Below are 15,700 nucleotides of genomic sequence, written 5' to 3'. Positions count from 1 at the left end.
GAAAGCAAACCAAAAATTTTAGTAGTACTTGTACTAGTGTGAAAGGCCATGTCTACTTTAGCACACTGAATATATGTTAAGGATGCACGAGAGAACTGAGTCTGTATGCCCTTGATCCATCCAATGTGAATGGGAATGAAATTAAAGATTGATTATGCTTTATCGCTATTTCCCATGTCAGCATGCGAGGTAGTGCCAGGAAACAGTCGAAGAATGGCCCATCCACTCATATACATATATATATATATATATTTTTGCTTTGTCGCTGTCTCCCGCGTTTGCGAGGTAGCGCAAGGAAACAGACGAGAGAAATGGCCCAACCCACCCCCATACACATGTATATACACACAGGTCCACACACGCAAATATACATACCTATACATCTCAATGTACACATATATATACACACACAGACACATGCATATATACCCATGCACACAATTCACACTGTCTGCCTTTATTCATTCCCATCCCCACCTCACCACACATGTAATACCATCCCCCTCCCCCCTCATGTGTGCAGGGTAGCGCTAGGAAAAGACAACAAAGGCCTCATTCGTTCACACTCAGTCTCTAGCAATGCAATAATGCCCGAAACCACAGCTCCCTTTCCACATCCAGGCTCCACACAGCTTTCCATGGTTTACCCCAGACGCTTCACATGCCCTGATTCAATCCACTGACAGCACGTCAACCCCGGTATACCACATCGATCCAATTCACTCTATTCCTTGCCCGCCTTTCACCCTCTTGCATGTTCAGGCCCCGATCACTCAAAATCTTTTTCACTCCATCTTTCCACCTCCAATTTGGTCTCCCACTTCTCCTCGTTCCCTCCACCTCCGACACATATATCCTCTTGGTCAATCTTTCCTCACTCATTCTCTCCATGTGCCCAAACCATTTCAAAACACCCTCTTCTGCTCTCTCAACCACGCTCTTTTTATTTCCACACATCTCTCTTACCCTTACATTACTTACTCGATCAAACCACCTCACACCACACATTGTCCTCAAACATCTCATTTCCAGCACATCCACCCTCCTGTGCACAACTCTATCCATAGCCCACGCCTCGCAACCATACAACATTGTTGGAACCACTATTCCTTCAAACATACCCATTTTTGCTTTCCGAGATAATGTTCTCGACTTCCACACATTCTTCAAGGCTCCCAGGATTTTCGCCCCCTCCCCCACCCTATGATTCACTTCCGCTTCCATGGTTCCATCCGCTGCCAGATCCACTCCCAGATATCTAAAACACTTTACTTCCTCCAATTTTTCTCCATTCAAACTTACCTCTCAATTGACTTGACCCTCAACCCTACTGTACCTAATAACCTTGCCCTTATTCACATTTACTCTTAACTTTCTTCTTTCACACACTTTACCAAACTCAGTCACCAGCTTCTGCAGTTTCTCACATGAATCAGCCACCAGCGCTGTATCATCAGCGAACAACAACTGACTCACTTCCCAAGCTCTCTCATCCACAACAGACTTCATTCTTGCCCCTCTTTCTAAAACTCTTGCATTCACCTCCCTAACAACCCCATCCATAAACAAATTAAACAACCTTGGAGACATCACACACCCCTGCCGCAAACCTACATTCACTGAGAACCAATCACTTTCCTCTCTTCCTACACGTACACATGCCTTACATCCTCGATAAAAACTTTTCACTGCTTCTAACAACTTGCCACCCACACCACATATTCTTAATACCTTCCACAGAGCATCTCTATCAACTCTATCATATGCCTTCTCCAGATCCATAAATGCTACATACAAATCCATTTGCTTTTCTAAGTATTTCTCACATACATTCTTCAAAGCAAACACCTGATCCTCTACCACTTCTGAAACCACACTGCTCTTCCCCAATCTGATGCTCTGTACATGCCTTCACCCTCTCAATCAATACCCTCCCATATAATTTACCAGGAATACTCAACAAACTTATACCTTTGTAATTTGAGCACTCACTCTTATCCCCTTTGCCTTTGTACAATGGCACTATGCACGCATTCCGCCAATCCTCAGGCACCTCACCATGAGTCATACATACATTAAATAACCTTACCAACCAGTCAACATTACAGTCACCCCCTTTTTTAATAAATTCCACTGCAATACCATCCAAACCTGCTGCCTTGCCGGCTTTCATCTTCCGCAAAGCTTTTACTACCTCTTCTCTGTTTACCAAATCATTTTCCCCAACCCTCTCACTTTGCACACCACCTCGACCAAGACACCCTATATCTGCCACTCTATCATCAAACACATTCAACAAACCTTCACAATACTTACTCCATCTCCTTCTCACATCACCACTACTTGTTATCACCTCCCCATTAGCGCCCTTCACTGAAGTTCCCATTTGCTCCCTTGTCTTACATACTTTATTTACCTCCTTCCAGAACATCTTTTTATTCTCCCTAAAATTTAATGATACTCTCTCACCCCAACTCTCATTTGCCCTCTTTTTCACCTCTTGCACCTTTCTCTTGACCTCCTGTCTCTTTCTTTTATACATCTCCCACTCAATTTCATTTTTTCCCTGCAAAAATCGTCCAAATGCCTCTCTCTTCTCTTTCACTAATAATCTTACTTCTTCATCCCACCATTCACTACCCTTTCTAATCAACCCACCTCCCACGCTTCTGATGCCACAAGCATCTTTTGCGCAATCCATCACTGATTCCCTAAATACATCCCATTCCTCCCCCACTCCCCTTACGTCCTTTGTTCTCACCTTTTTCCATTCTGTACTCAGTCTCTCCTGGTACTTCCTCACACAAGTCTCCTTCCCAAGCTCACTTACTCTCACCACCCTCTTCACCCCAACATTCACTTCGTTTCTGAAAACCCATACAAATCTTCACCTTAGCCTCCACAAGATAATGATCAGACATCCCTCCAGTTGCACCTCTCAGCACATTTACATCCAAAAGTCTCTCTTTCGCACGCCTGTCAATTAACACGTTATCCAATAACGCTCTATATATATATATATATATATATATATATACGTAAATGCCCATACGCTCACATATACAAACATATACATGTCAACATGATACATACATATACATACACATCCATACACATGTACACAGTCATACGTGCTTGCCTTCATCCATTCCTGTCACTACCCCACCCCATGGGAGGCAGCATCATTACCCCCACTTCAGTGAGGTAGTGCCAGGAAAACAGACAAAAAGGCCACGCCACGTGTAATGCACCGAAATATATATCATTGTAATGATATATTATCACTTTCAATTGTAATGGAAGACCTTTGATATTCACACCAGATAAGTTTATAAGGTTTTACAGAATAGCCCTCTGATCATGCAATGGAAGTCTAGGAAAGAGCTCATGCCGAGTATTCTGAAAAGCCATTATATTAACACTGTTTTATATATCATTCAACTGATTATCTGTATTTCTCAGGTGATCTTCCAGACGACATAGGAAGACTGACGAAGCTGGAGTCACTCTCCTTAGTCTCTAATCTCATAGTTTCCCTGCCTGCATCAGTGTCTAATCTCAAGCACCTTAAATCAGTCATACTCAGGTGATATATCATACTTATTCTTTTATTGGGCACAGAAAATAAAGTTGCTATAATGAAGACTGCTGAAAAGACCTTTATTGTCTATCTATTTATCTCTCCATCTATATGCCTGTATGTCTTTCTTTCTATTAAGCTATCTATCTGTCTATCTACCTACTAATATTAATCCATCCATCTGTAATCCTCTAGGGCTGATCAGGTACATACAACCTAAGAAATCACTCCTATACATCCTCAAACTATACCAGATTTGGAAAAGAGTGACATGAACTTACTTTTATATATATATTACACATGACAGCTAGAGACTGAGTGTGAACGAATATGGCCTTTGTCTGCTTTTCTGGCACAACCTTGCTGAAGCGGGGGGGTAACAGTGTTGCTTCCTGTGGAGTGGGGTAGCAAAAGGAATGGAAGAAGGCAAGCAAGTATGAATATGTACATGTGTATACATGTATATGTGATATGTATGTGTATGTAGATGTGCGTGTATGGGCGTTTATGTATATATATGTGTATATGGGCCATTCCTCATCTGTTTTGTGGTGCTACCTCACTGATGCGAGAAACAGCAATAAAGTATAATAAAGATATTCATATAATTTTACCATGCCTATAAATAACTGCATGCAGGTGGACAGCATACCACTGATCTGCCAACAGGACAAAATCTGCCAATCTGCAACTGCTGTCTTAACTCCAGAGCCCTGTCCATTCGTTGTGGGCCTGTCAGGATACAGACACTCCACTCTCTGATTCTGAGGATGCAGCAGATTGTCTTATGGGCATCTAAGTAATGTCTGTACATCAAAACATGTATTGTTCACATGTAAATCAAAGTGAAAAATTTTACCAACGCATACCCAAGAGTTGAACCTTATCTATTAAGAACAGCTGGCAGACAGTGGTTTAGTGTGAAAAGATAAAGGCTGAAGATGAAAAAAGTTACCTAAAAAGAGTGGCTTTTATCAGTTAGAAATTTAGCTCTAGACTAATCAAGTTGGAATAGAGGAGAAAAGGTTGAATTACGTAAGATATTAATGTTTTTGGTGAGGGACCAAAAAGATTTGTTTGTCAGACAAATAGTCAAATCAGAACACTTTCTTTTTTTTTTTCATTAAGGTGTGCTTGACATTATGAAGAACAATGATTCTAAGCAAAAATAAAATCAGAGTGAATTTCATGGGAAGAGAGGAGTTTCATGGCCTGGTTAACTTTGTACTTTTGACTATAATATTGTATATTCTTGTCTAACCTAGCATCTGCCATTAGTTCTACATGGCTATACCATCCAAAAAGACTTTCATCCATACACCTCTCTAATGATTTCCTCTCCACATTTTTCATCTTCATTCTGTCTATTCTTCTAATTTTAGATGCACTGTGAACTTCCATGAATCCGGGACTCAGATAACTGGAACACACAAAGCAATGACACCCACTATTTCTCCTTGTAAGGATAAAAAGAAATAATATCATTCAGTTTCGTCCCTCATTTATCTGGGAAATGATGTGTACAGAGGATGCTCAGTTTTATGTAATTGATAGAATAAAGAAATAATGAATCATTATCCTCCAGTGGAATCCCATCACATTATGAAGTTCCTTTCCATTCTCTCCAGACCCAGTTTTTAATACATTACCAATTGTTGGGATGCATTTCATACTCTTCTTTAACCCATTTTTTCTCACGGTTACATGCATTATATACATAATAACATATCAATTTTGTTAAAAGTTGGTAGAATTATGGTACTATGCACACAGTTAATTTTGATTCATTATACCTCTAATGCCGTATGCTTAGTGTTGACAGATTTTCTGTTATATTTATCTTATTGAAACTATACATGTACAACTATTGCTTAAAATTTTCATATCATGCAGCACTCTATTTGAATTTATATCCATGTACAAAACTTGCTTTTTCCATAGTTTATGAAATTAAGAGACTGATCAGCAGGACTTCTTGTAAACATACACTACAGTGGACTGATTTTTAAATTACCTATAATTGCAAACACTTTGGTGTTTGCATAGACATTCAGCTATAGTTTAATGTAAATAAACAAGAATGGCACAATGGTCCTTTCACTCTCTTCTCAGTTCTTCAATTCTTGACATAAATTTGGGAGCGGGGGGCCGGAAATCCTCCCCTCCTTGTATTAACTTTCTAAAATGGGAAACAGAAGAAGGAGTCACGCGGGGAGTGCTCATCCTCCTCGAAGGCTCAGAGTGGGGTGCCTAAATGTGTGTGGATGTAACCAAGATGTGAAAAAAGGAGAGATAGGTAGTATGTTTGAGGAAAGGAACCTGGATGTTTTGGCTCTGAGTGAAACGAAGCTCAAGGGTAAAGGGGAAGAGTGGTTTGGAAATGTCTGGGGAGTGAAGTCAGGGGTTAGTGAGAGGACAAGAGCAAGGGAAGGAGTAGCAATACTCCTGAAACAGGAGTTGTGGGAGTATGTGATAGAATGTAAGAAAGTAAATTCTCGATTAATATGGGTAAAATTGAAAGTTGATGGAGAGAGGTGGGTGATTATTGGTGCATATGCACCTGGGCATGAGAAGAAAGATCATGAGAGGCAAGTGTTTTGGGAGCAGCTAAATGAGTGTGTTAGCGGTTTTGATGCACGAGACCGGGTTATAGTGATGGGTGATTTGAATGCAAAGGTGAGTAATGTGGCAGTTGAGGGAATAATTGGTATGCATGGGGTGTTCAGTATTGTAAATGGAAATGGTGAGGAGCTTGTAGATTTATGTGCTGAAAAAGGACTGATGATTGGGAATACCTGGTTTAAAAAGCGAGATATACATAAGTATACTTATGTAAGTAGGAGAGATGGCCAGAGAGCGTTATTGGATTACGTGTTAATTGACAGGCGTGCGAAAGAGAGACTTTTAGATGTCAATGTGCTGAGAGGTGCAACTGGAGGGATGTCTGATCATTATCTTGTGGAGGCTAAGGTGAAGATTAGTATGGGTTTTCAGAAAAGAAGAGTGAATGTTGGGGTGAAGAAGGTGGTGAGAGTAAGTGAGCTTGGGAAGGAGACCTGTGTGAGGAAGTATCAGGAGAGACTGTGTACAGAATGGAAAAAGGTGAGAACAATGGAAGTAAGGGGAGTGGGGGAGGAATGGGATGTATTTAGGGAATCAGTGATGGATTGCGCAAAAGATGCTTGTGGCATGAGAAGAGTGGGAGGTGGGCTGTTTAGAAAGGGTAGTGAGTGGTGGGATGAAGAAGTAAGAGTATTAGTGAAAGAGAAGAGAGAGGCATTTGGACGATTTTTGCAGGGAAAAAATGCAATTGAGTGGGAGAAGTATAAAAGAAAGAGACAGGAGGTCAAGAGAAAGGTGCAAGAGGTGAAAAAAAGGGCAAAAGAGAGTTGGGGTGAGAGACTATCAGTAAATTTTAGGGAGAATAAAAAGATGTTCTGGAAGGAGGTAAATAGGGTGCGTAAGACAAGGGAGCAAATGGGAACTTCAGTGAAGAGCGTAAATGGGGAGGTGATAACAAGTAGTGGTGATGTGAGAAGGAGATGGAATGAGTATTTTGAAGGTTTGTTAAATGTGTCTGATGACAGAGTGGCAGATATAGGGTGTTTGGGTCGAGGTGGTGTGCAAAGTGAGAGGGTTAGGGAAAATGATTTGGTAAACAGAGAAGAGGTAGTAAAAGCTTTGCGGAAGATGAAAGCCGGCAAGGCAGCAGGTTTGGATGGTATTGCAGTGGAATTTATTAAAAAAGGGGGTGACTGTATTGTTGACTGGTTGGTAAGGTTATTTAATGTATGTATGACTCATGGTGAGGTGCCTGAGGATTGGCGGAATGCGTGCATAGTGCCATTGTACAAAGGCAAAGGGGATAAGAGTGAGTGCTCAAATTACAGAGGTATAAGTTTGTTGAGTATTCCTGGTAAATTATATGGGAGGGTATTGATTGAGAGGGTGAAGGCATGTACAGAGCATCAGATTGGGGAAGAGCAGTGTGGTTTCAGAAGTGGTAGAGGATGTGTGGATCAGGTGTTTGCTTTGAAGAATGTCTGTGAGAAATACTTAGAAAAGCAAATGGATTTGTATGTAGCATTTATGGATCTGGAGAAGGCATATGATAGAGTTGATAGAGATGCTCTGTGGAAGGTATTAAGAATATATGGTGTGGGAGGCAAGTTGTTAGAAGCAGTGAAAAGTTTTTATCAAGGATGTAAGGCATGTGTACGTGTAGGAAGAGAGGAAAGTGATTGGTTCTCAGTGAATGTAGGTTTGCGGCAGGGGTGTGTGATGTCTCCATGGTTGTTTAATTTGTTTATGGATGGGGTTGTTAGGGAGGTAAATGCAAGAGTCTTGGAAAGAGGGGCAAGTATGAAGTCTGTTGGGGATGAGAGAGCTTGGGAAGTGAGTCAGTTGTTGTTCGCTGATGATACAGCGCTGGTGGCGGATTCATGTGAGAAACTGCAGAAGCTGGTGACAGAGTTTGGTAAAGTGTGTGGAAGAAGAAAGTTAAGAGTAAATGTGAATAAGAGCAAGGTTATTAGGTACAGTAGGGTTGAGGGTCAAGTCAATTGGGAGGTGAGTTTGAATGGAGAAAAACTGGAGGAAGTGAAGTGTTTTAGATATCTGGGAGTGGATCTGTCAGCGGATGGAACCATGGAAGCGGAAGTGGATCATAGGGTGGGGGAGGGGGCGAAAATTTTGGGAGCCTTGAAAAATGTGTGGAAGTCGAGAACATTATCTCGGAAAGCAAAAATGGGTATGTTTGAAGGAATAGTGGTTCCAACAATGTTGTATGGTTGCGAGGCGTGGGGTATGGATAGAGTTGTGCGCAGGAGGATGGATGTGCTGGAAATGAGATGTTTGAGGACAATGTGTGGTGTGAGGTGGTTTGATCGAGTAAGTAACGTAAGGGTAAGAGAGATGTGTGGAAATAAAAAGAGCGTGGTTGAGAGAGCAGAAGAGGGTGTTTTGAAATGGTTTGGGCACATGGAGAGAATGAGTGAGGAAAGATTGACCAAGAGGATATATGTGTCGGAGGTGGAGGGAACGAGGAGAAGAGGGAGACCAAATTGGAGGTGGAAAGATGGAGTGAAAAGGATTTTGTGTGATCGGGGCCTGAACATGTAGGAGGGTGAAAGGAGGGCAAGGAATAGAGTGAATTGGAGCGATGTGGTATACAGGGGTTGACGTGCTGTCGGTGGATTGAATCAAGGCATGTGAAGCGTCCGGGGTAAACCATGGAAAGCTGTGTAGGTATGTATATTTGCGTGTGTGGACGTGTGTATGTACATGTGTATGGGGGGGGTTGGGCCATTTCTTTCGTCTGTTTCCTTGCGCTACCTCGCAACCGCGGGAGACAGCGACGAGGTATAAAAAAAAAAAAAAAATAAAAAAAAAAAAAAAAAAAATTGGCATTGGTCCTTCCACACAGTTCTCAACTCTTCAGTTCTTGAAATAAAATTGGCATTACTGTGATATTGGATGGTAAGTCTACAGCAATATATTTATTCATTAAATAAAGATTTCATATATCTGTGTAACATGAAGAACGGCACATGAGGAAATATTCTCCAGTAACTTATCCCTGCCATTTTATAACAAATCTGAATTAAAGTTGGCATTTTTCAGATTAGTTTGGCATGGTAGCCTTTATAAGGGACAGATCTACTAAGTTAAAAAAAGAAAAAAAAGAGTCATATGTTTGTTGTCTTTTAAGTACGTCTATATTTTATCTTTATATTTCAATAGTCCCTTTTGTATGTATGAAATTTATCTAACTGGCTCCATCAAGGTCACAAGGGTGCTGTTTCTGGGAGTCTGTTTCCCAAGCAAGTTACCTTCCTTTGCTGCTTTTATTTGTGAATCATCCTGACCTACTGTAATAGACTTGAATTTCGCATCAGGAGTTGGGCAGCGTCCTGCACACACTTTGCTTAAATTTTTTGATGATCATCAAAGCATTTTGAGCATTTACAATTCACGTCTTTGTATGATTTCTCCCAACTAAAGCATACTAATCATTGTGTGTGTGTTTGTGTTTTTAGTGAATATGAGATGGCCATAATTAGGGCATTTATTTGTCTGCTGTCTTAGCTGCAATTTAATAAAAGATCGGTATTTAGATACATAGTAGCACAGTAAAGGATACAAGGAGGACAGGAAGACTGAAGGACAGATTCATAGAGAGAATATTGATTAGTGCCAGAGAAATTTCAATTAATGTTAGAAGACTGAGGATCAGATGCAAACATATTGTGTATGGAGGTGGTGTGAACAGAAACAGGTCACATAATGAATCACTGTGATATGTAGAGTGAAAGAGCAAGGAGCACCTATGTAATTGGAAAAGTCCACATTTCCATTCCAGGTTGTCTGCGAGTGATTTCAGGTGTATGTACTGGATACATTCTATGAAAACTGGGAACAGACTTAATGTTGACAGATGAGACGTATAATGATCGACATATGATTGTTAAGTTATTATACTTTTCAAAGAATTTCAGTTTAGTTCTTATTAGCTTTTTGTTCCACTTCAGAGTATATAGACATTTAATTTGCTCTTAGGAAGTAGGGAAACAAAGAATGTGTATCATCAGAAAATGAGGTATTTGAGTATTAACAGAACAGCAAAATTTTACTATCTTAATATAATTGTTTTCCTTTTAGTTTTCAGCTGAATTGGGTGCAGATTAAGATCACATGTACTGCAGATTTGTACTAAGTGCCAGTGAAATTATAGAGTAAATAAAAGTATTTTATGTCAACATCAAGAGTTGAAGATGCAAATGCTCCCTTAACAAAAGAGATCTAATGTAAATTTTAATAAAATCACACACATTGCTTGCGTGTAATAGTGTAGGATCACTGTTAGCCTGAGACAAAAGAAAATGCAAACAGAGTGCTCACAATCACAGGTAACAGTGAGGGACCTAAGGCCAAATGACTTGTTGGTCATTCATACACACAATCAGGAAATCATTACTTTGGCTGAGTGTTCAAATGCCCATGCTCTGAATCAGCCAGGAATCAAGGTTCACTGGAATGAGATACTATTATGGATAACAGAGGCTTTTACTACTATATGTCAGTGCACTTTTAATGTATTATAGAGGCAAAAATATTTTGGGCATGATGTAGAGATTACAAGGAAATAATCTAGTCTTTTTCTGTTTCATTTGTTTTAAGTGACAACAAGATGACTGAATTCCCGGTCCCTCTATGTGGACTACCCCAGCTAGATGTGGTAGACTTGAGTGGCAACCACATTACTGTTATTCCTGATGGCATAGAGGATTTGCAAGCAGTTGAATTAAACCTAAACATGAACCAGGTGGGTAAAAGTACAATCATATATAATTGTACTAATGTTTTAGAGGATATATGTAATTAACACATCAGCAGAACCCCATTTATGAGGCTCCTGCAGCTTAAGATCATAATCCAACAAGGAGCAAGGAAATGATGGACCCTTTGGAGTTAGAAGTATCTCAGAGACTACCTTTCATCCATTAACAATGATGCAGCCTCATTAAAGGTAACTTTTCACTCATGATGTAGCCACATGCTTGCAGAGTCTGGTAACACCATTGCTAACTTAATCACTGAAAAAGAAATGCACACTGGCACTTCAACAAATGAACTGTGTTAAAGATCCCTACTTACCATACCAATTCAACTCATGAAGCTCTTCTGACCCATCCCAATGGCATCCCACCTCCCAAAGAAATGAAACATTCTTATGAGACTATTCATAAACTGGCCACAAACCAACTTCACACTGAAACAAGAATGACATGAATAACCTGCACAGAATCCATCCAGATATAACTTGGCACTTACCCTTCATTCCCATTGATACAAGTAATACAATCAAAATGTAAAAGAACTGTCCTGCAAAAGGCAGTGTATCAAACTTTCACATAAAATACTTTGGCCTAGTTGCAGTCCAAGCACTTACATATATCTTCACCCACTCCAGACTACACAGCAAAATCCCCAACATATGTGAACTTGCCAGCATGATACCAATCCTAAAAACAAAATCCAACCTCCTCATCCTCCTACCACCCTGCATTACTGTCTTCAGTATCCAGACACTGTGAACAACTGCTCCACAACAGAATCAAACAATGTATCCCACTCTCACTTACACACCATGGCTTCAGACCCAACCACTCCTCCACCACACTCACACTGACTTCACCCAACATATCCTAGATTGCTTCAACCAACTTCATTCCCCATCTTACACGATACAAATGGCCACAGACATCAACAAACCACTTGACTCTGTCCCTCTGGGACATCCTCACACAAAAGATACTTCACACCACCCTCCAGTTTCATATCTGGCTGCCATGCAAAAGTCACTCACAGTTACTTCACCTCTAAAATCCTGAACTCTTTTACTGCATAATTGATTTTCAGGGTGTTGCCCAAAAAAGTGTCAGTTTCCACCAAAAATGAATTCATTCATTTGAAATTTTCTGTTACCTCTTCATTATCAATTGGAGATATAAGGACTAGATCTGGCTGTGAAATAGTTCAAAAACCATTGTAGATAAAGTTAAAAAAAAAATCTCATCAATGGTACATAAACTCACTGAACTAAGCCAATATACCGTGTAATTAATTTTGAACAAAATGAATTTTAATATCAATATGCATCATAATTGACACTGTATAAGATGTGAAGGATCCAATTGGAATAGTGCAGCTAATTATTTGGTGAAAAATTAAAGTTGCTTTTTACCAAGTTTTTATATCATAACCTATGCTTCAGTGTAAATTATGATAAAAGTTGCACAATATCAATTATTATGTACATCTTGAATCTCATTATTTTTTCCATACTTGATTACTGTTTCCCATGTTTGCAAGTAGCTCCAGGAACAGTCAAAGAAAGGCTGCATCCATTGACAAACAATATAATTTATATTTTATTAAATCTAAGGTTAATATCCTAAATGTAAAAACTGACACCATCTAAATCTGGTAGGTTTTAGCCATAGATGTTCTCAGTTTTGCACCATGTATGTACTAGAAAGGGTGCAGCTGGTTGTCAGAAGCAGGTCAGTTGTTTCCACCTTCTCTAAGGTAGCTAATCAATGTTCATCAATGTCCTCACTCCCTCCCACTCTCAAACACCACCAAAATAGTTCTGACATTAGTAGCTGCTCTTGCAATAGCTGCTCTTGGAAAAGCAAAACATTCCGGAAATCCTAAGTATGAATAAGAAAACATTGTTTAGCAGCTAATTGTGTACTCTTTAACCTATAGCAAGCATAAAAAGGAAAATAAAGTAGTCAGTAATAATAGCAGTCAGTAATACTTGACAATGAATCAGCAGCATTACTATCAAAAGACAAGAGTTATGTATCCATGCAGCTGAATGGCAACTCGCTGCATAATCAGTCAATGCAGTAAATACTGCATGCCACGTGCTAACAGAATGCAGCCCTCCACAACTTCCAGCTTATATATGCTTATAATACAACTTAAAAGCTACTTATGAATATGACAGGATAATATAGCTTCCATATCTTGCTTACAAATAAATACTGCATGCCACGTGCTAACAGAACGCAGCCCTCCAAAACTTCAGCTTATATATGCTTATGATTTAAAACATACTTATGAATATGATAGGATAATATAGCTTCCATATCTCGCTTACAAATAAAAATCCAAGCTCAAACATCGTATATGTGGACTCAGAATGGAGAAATATATGAGTGCAAATACTGTACACATACTCATCAGTATATAGCCACTAGAAGCTCATTAGAAATCCCCTGGCATATAAGAGTATATCAATAATATCATGATCAGAACCCAAGCTGAAAAGCCATGCAGTTATATGGTTACTCAATCACTGTATGATTAGTCAACCGATTAACTGCAAGTAAATATTAGCCACTGTGTTGCTAACAGAAGGCACCCCTCCAAAACTTCTACCTTATATAGGCCTAAAAAATTATAGAAAATGTGCTCGTGAATATGACCATAAATAAGAAATTTAGCTCAATCATCATGGGCATAGACTTTGAAGAAACATCACCGCAAAAGTTGTTCAGTGAAGGTGGCATATGAGGTAACAGGTAGTTATAAAGGAAGGAGGAGATTGAGTGAGTAATTTGAAGGACTCTTGAGTGTGTTTGATGATGAAAGGCAGCAATCATGTTGTTGATCATGTAGTTAAGATTTTCATTGTAAGTATGGATCATAGTGAAGTGCATGAGCATTGGCAAAATGCCCATGCAGTGCCATTACATAAAGGTGTTCAAACTACAGAAATTTGTTGAGTCAGTGTGGTTTCAGATGTGGTGGAGGATGTGTGGATCAAGTGTTTGCTTTAAAGAATGTGCACGAGAAATACTTAGAGAAACAGAAGGATTTGTATGTGGCATATATGGATCTGGAGAAAGCATATGGTAGGATTGATAGAGATACCTTATGGAAAGTGTTAAGGACATGTGGTGTGGGACGAAAGCTGCTAGCAGCAGTGGAATTTTTTTTGTCAAGGGTGTAAGAGTGTTGGCCTGTGGCAGGGGTGTATGATGTCACCATGTCTGTTGAACTTGATTATGGATGAGGTGGTGGGGGAGTGAAATGCAAGAGTCTTGGAAAGAGAGGCAAGTATGGAGTCTGTTGGGGATGAAAGGGGCCTGGAAAGTGAGTCAGCAGTTGTTTTCATATGACATAACACTGGTGGCAGATTTGAGCGAGAAATTGTGAAAGTTGGTGACAGAGTTTAGACATTTATGAAAGGAGAAGTTGAGTAAATGTGAAAAAAAGGAAACTTATTAGGCTTAGCAAGATAGAGGGACAGGTTAATTGGGGTGTAAGCCTGATTGGAGAATAATTGGAGGCAGTGAAATGTTTTAGGTACCTGACATTGGACATGGCAGCAAATGGAACCTTGGGGTGTGTGAGGTAGCAAAGGTTCTGGGAGCGTTGAGGAATGAGTAGAAAGAAAGGTGGTTATCTGGGAGAGCAAAAATGGGTATGTTTGAAGGTATAGTAGTACCACCAATTTTATGTGGAATTGAGGCATAGGTTATAGTAGAAGAAGTGCAAAGGAGGGTGAATGTGCTGAAAATGATATGACGATATGTGATGTGAGGTTGTTTGATCAAGCAAGTAATAAAAGGTTAAGATAGAGGTGTTATAATAAAATGAGTGTGGTTGAGAGAGCTGAAGATGGTGTACTGAAATGGCTTGGACATATAGAAAGAATTTATGAGAAGAGGTTGGCAAAGGATATATGTGTCAGAAGTGGATGGAACAAGGAGGGAGAGACCTGATTGGAGATGGAAGGATGGAGTGAAAAAGATTGTAAGAGAGATTGGCCTGAACATGCAGGAAGATAAAAGGCATGCATGGGACAGAGTGAACTGGAATGATTGGGGTTACAGGAGTGGAGTCAACATGTCAGTGAACTGAAGTTGTGATTTTGGTGCATTAAATGACTGCTAGAACAGATGCAAGTGAATGTAGCCTTTCTTTGTCTGTTCCTGGCACAACCATGCTAATGCGGGAAACAGTGATCAAGTTTGAAAAACATATAATTTATTCTTAGTATTTTTTCTTTTTTCTCTCCATCTTACAGTGACATTCTGTATATAAGACAGTCCTCTAACTGATGCTTTTCAGATCTCTGCAATATCTCCTTCCGTTGCCTCATGTCCCCGCTTGAAGACTTTACGTTTAGAAGAGAATTGCCTTGCGATAACAAACATACCTGAAGAACTGTTGGTTGACTCTCAAGTATCACTTCTGTGTGTTGATGGCAACTTATTTAAGATGAAAGAATTTGAGGAAGTGGAGGGATACTCTAAGGTAAAATTGCTTTCAAGATCAGTGTTTTTATATTCATATTTTTCTTGTTCAAAGATCTTTTGTAAAGGTATTGTATATATTAATGTTAGAGTTACCTTCTTGAGAAAGAAAAAGATTACACTCCAGAATTTAGATGGAAGTTTGCATTTATGTTGTAGTCAGATACATTGGCATATATCAAAGTAGTGTAGGACTAAAGCATTGGATTAGTGTTTAGGGTTAGATAAATTTAGAAGATCACTACCTGATGTTCAGGTTTTATGTTTGAAGTGATGAGTAATATTA

The 15,700-nt window shown here is 39.6% G+C and overlaps 2 protein-coding genes across 2 annotated transcripts in view; one reads left to right on the top strand and one right to left on the bottom strand.

Moving 5' to 3' along the window:
• The window catches only part of LOC139756821 (F-box only protein 21-like), a 150,379-nt gene that overhangs the window by 99,055 nt on the left and 35,624 nt on the right, over positions 1-15,700 (bottom strand). The window lies entirely within an intron of this gene.
• LOC139756820 (leucine-rich repeat-containing protein 57-like) overlaps positions 1-15,700 on the top strand; it is a 46,815-nt gene that overhangs the window by 20,262 nt on the left and 10,853 nt on the right. The window contains exons 3-5 of the mRNA XM_071676637.1: positions 3,463-3,586; positions 10,760-10,904; positions 15,230-15,415. Of these exons, the coding sequence (XP_071532738.1) occupies positions 3,463-3,586; positions 10,760-10,904; positions 15,230-15,415 (455 nt within the window). The remainder of the gene's footprint in view (positions 1-3,462; positions 3,587-10,759; positions 10,905-15,229; positions 15,416-15,700) is intronic.

The sequence above is a fragment of the Panulirus ornatus genome, chromosome 23, assembly GCF_036320965.1.
Source record: "Panulirus ornatus isolate Po-2019 chromosome 23, ASM3632096v1, whole genome shotgun sequence".
In the NCBI taxonomy this organism is placed as follows: Eukaryota; Metazoa; Arthropoda; class Malacostraca; order Decapoda; family Palinuridae; genus Panulirus; species Panulirus ornatus.
The sequence above is the reverse complement of the archived record's forward strand: the minus strand, read 5'-3'. Positions and strand labels throughout refer to the sequence as shown.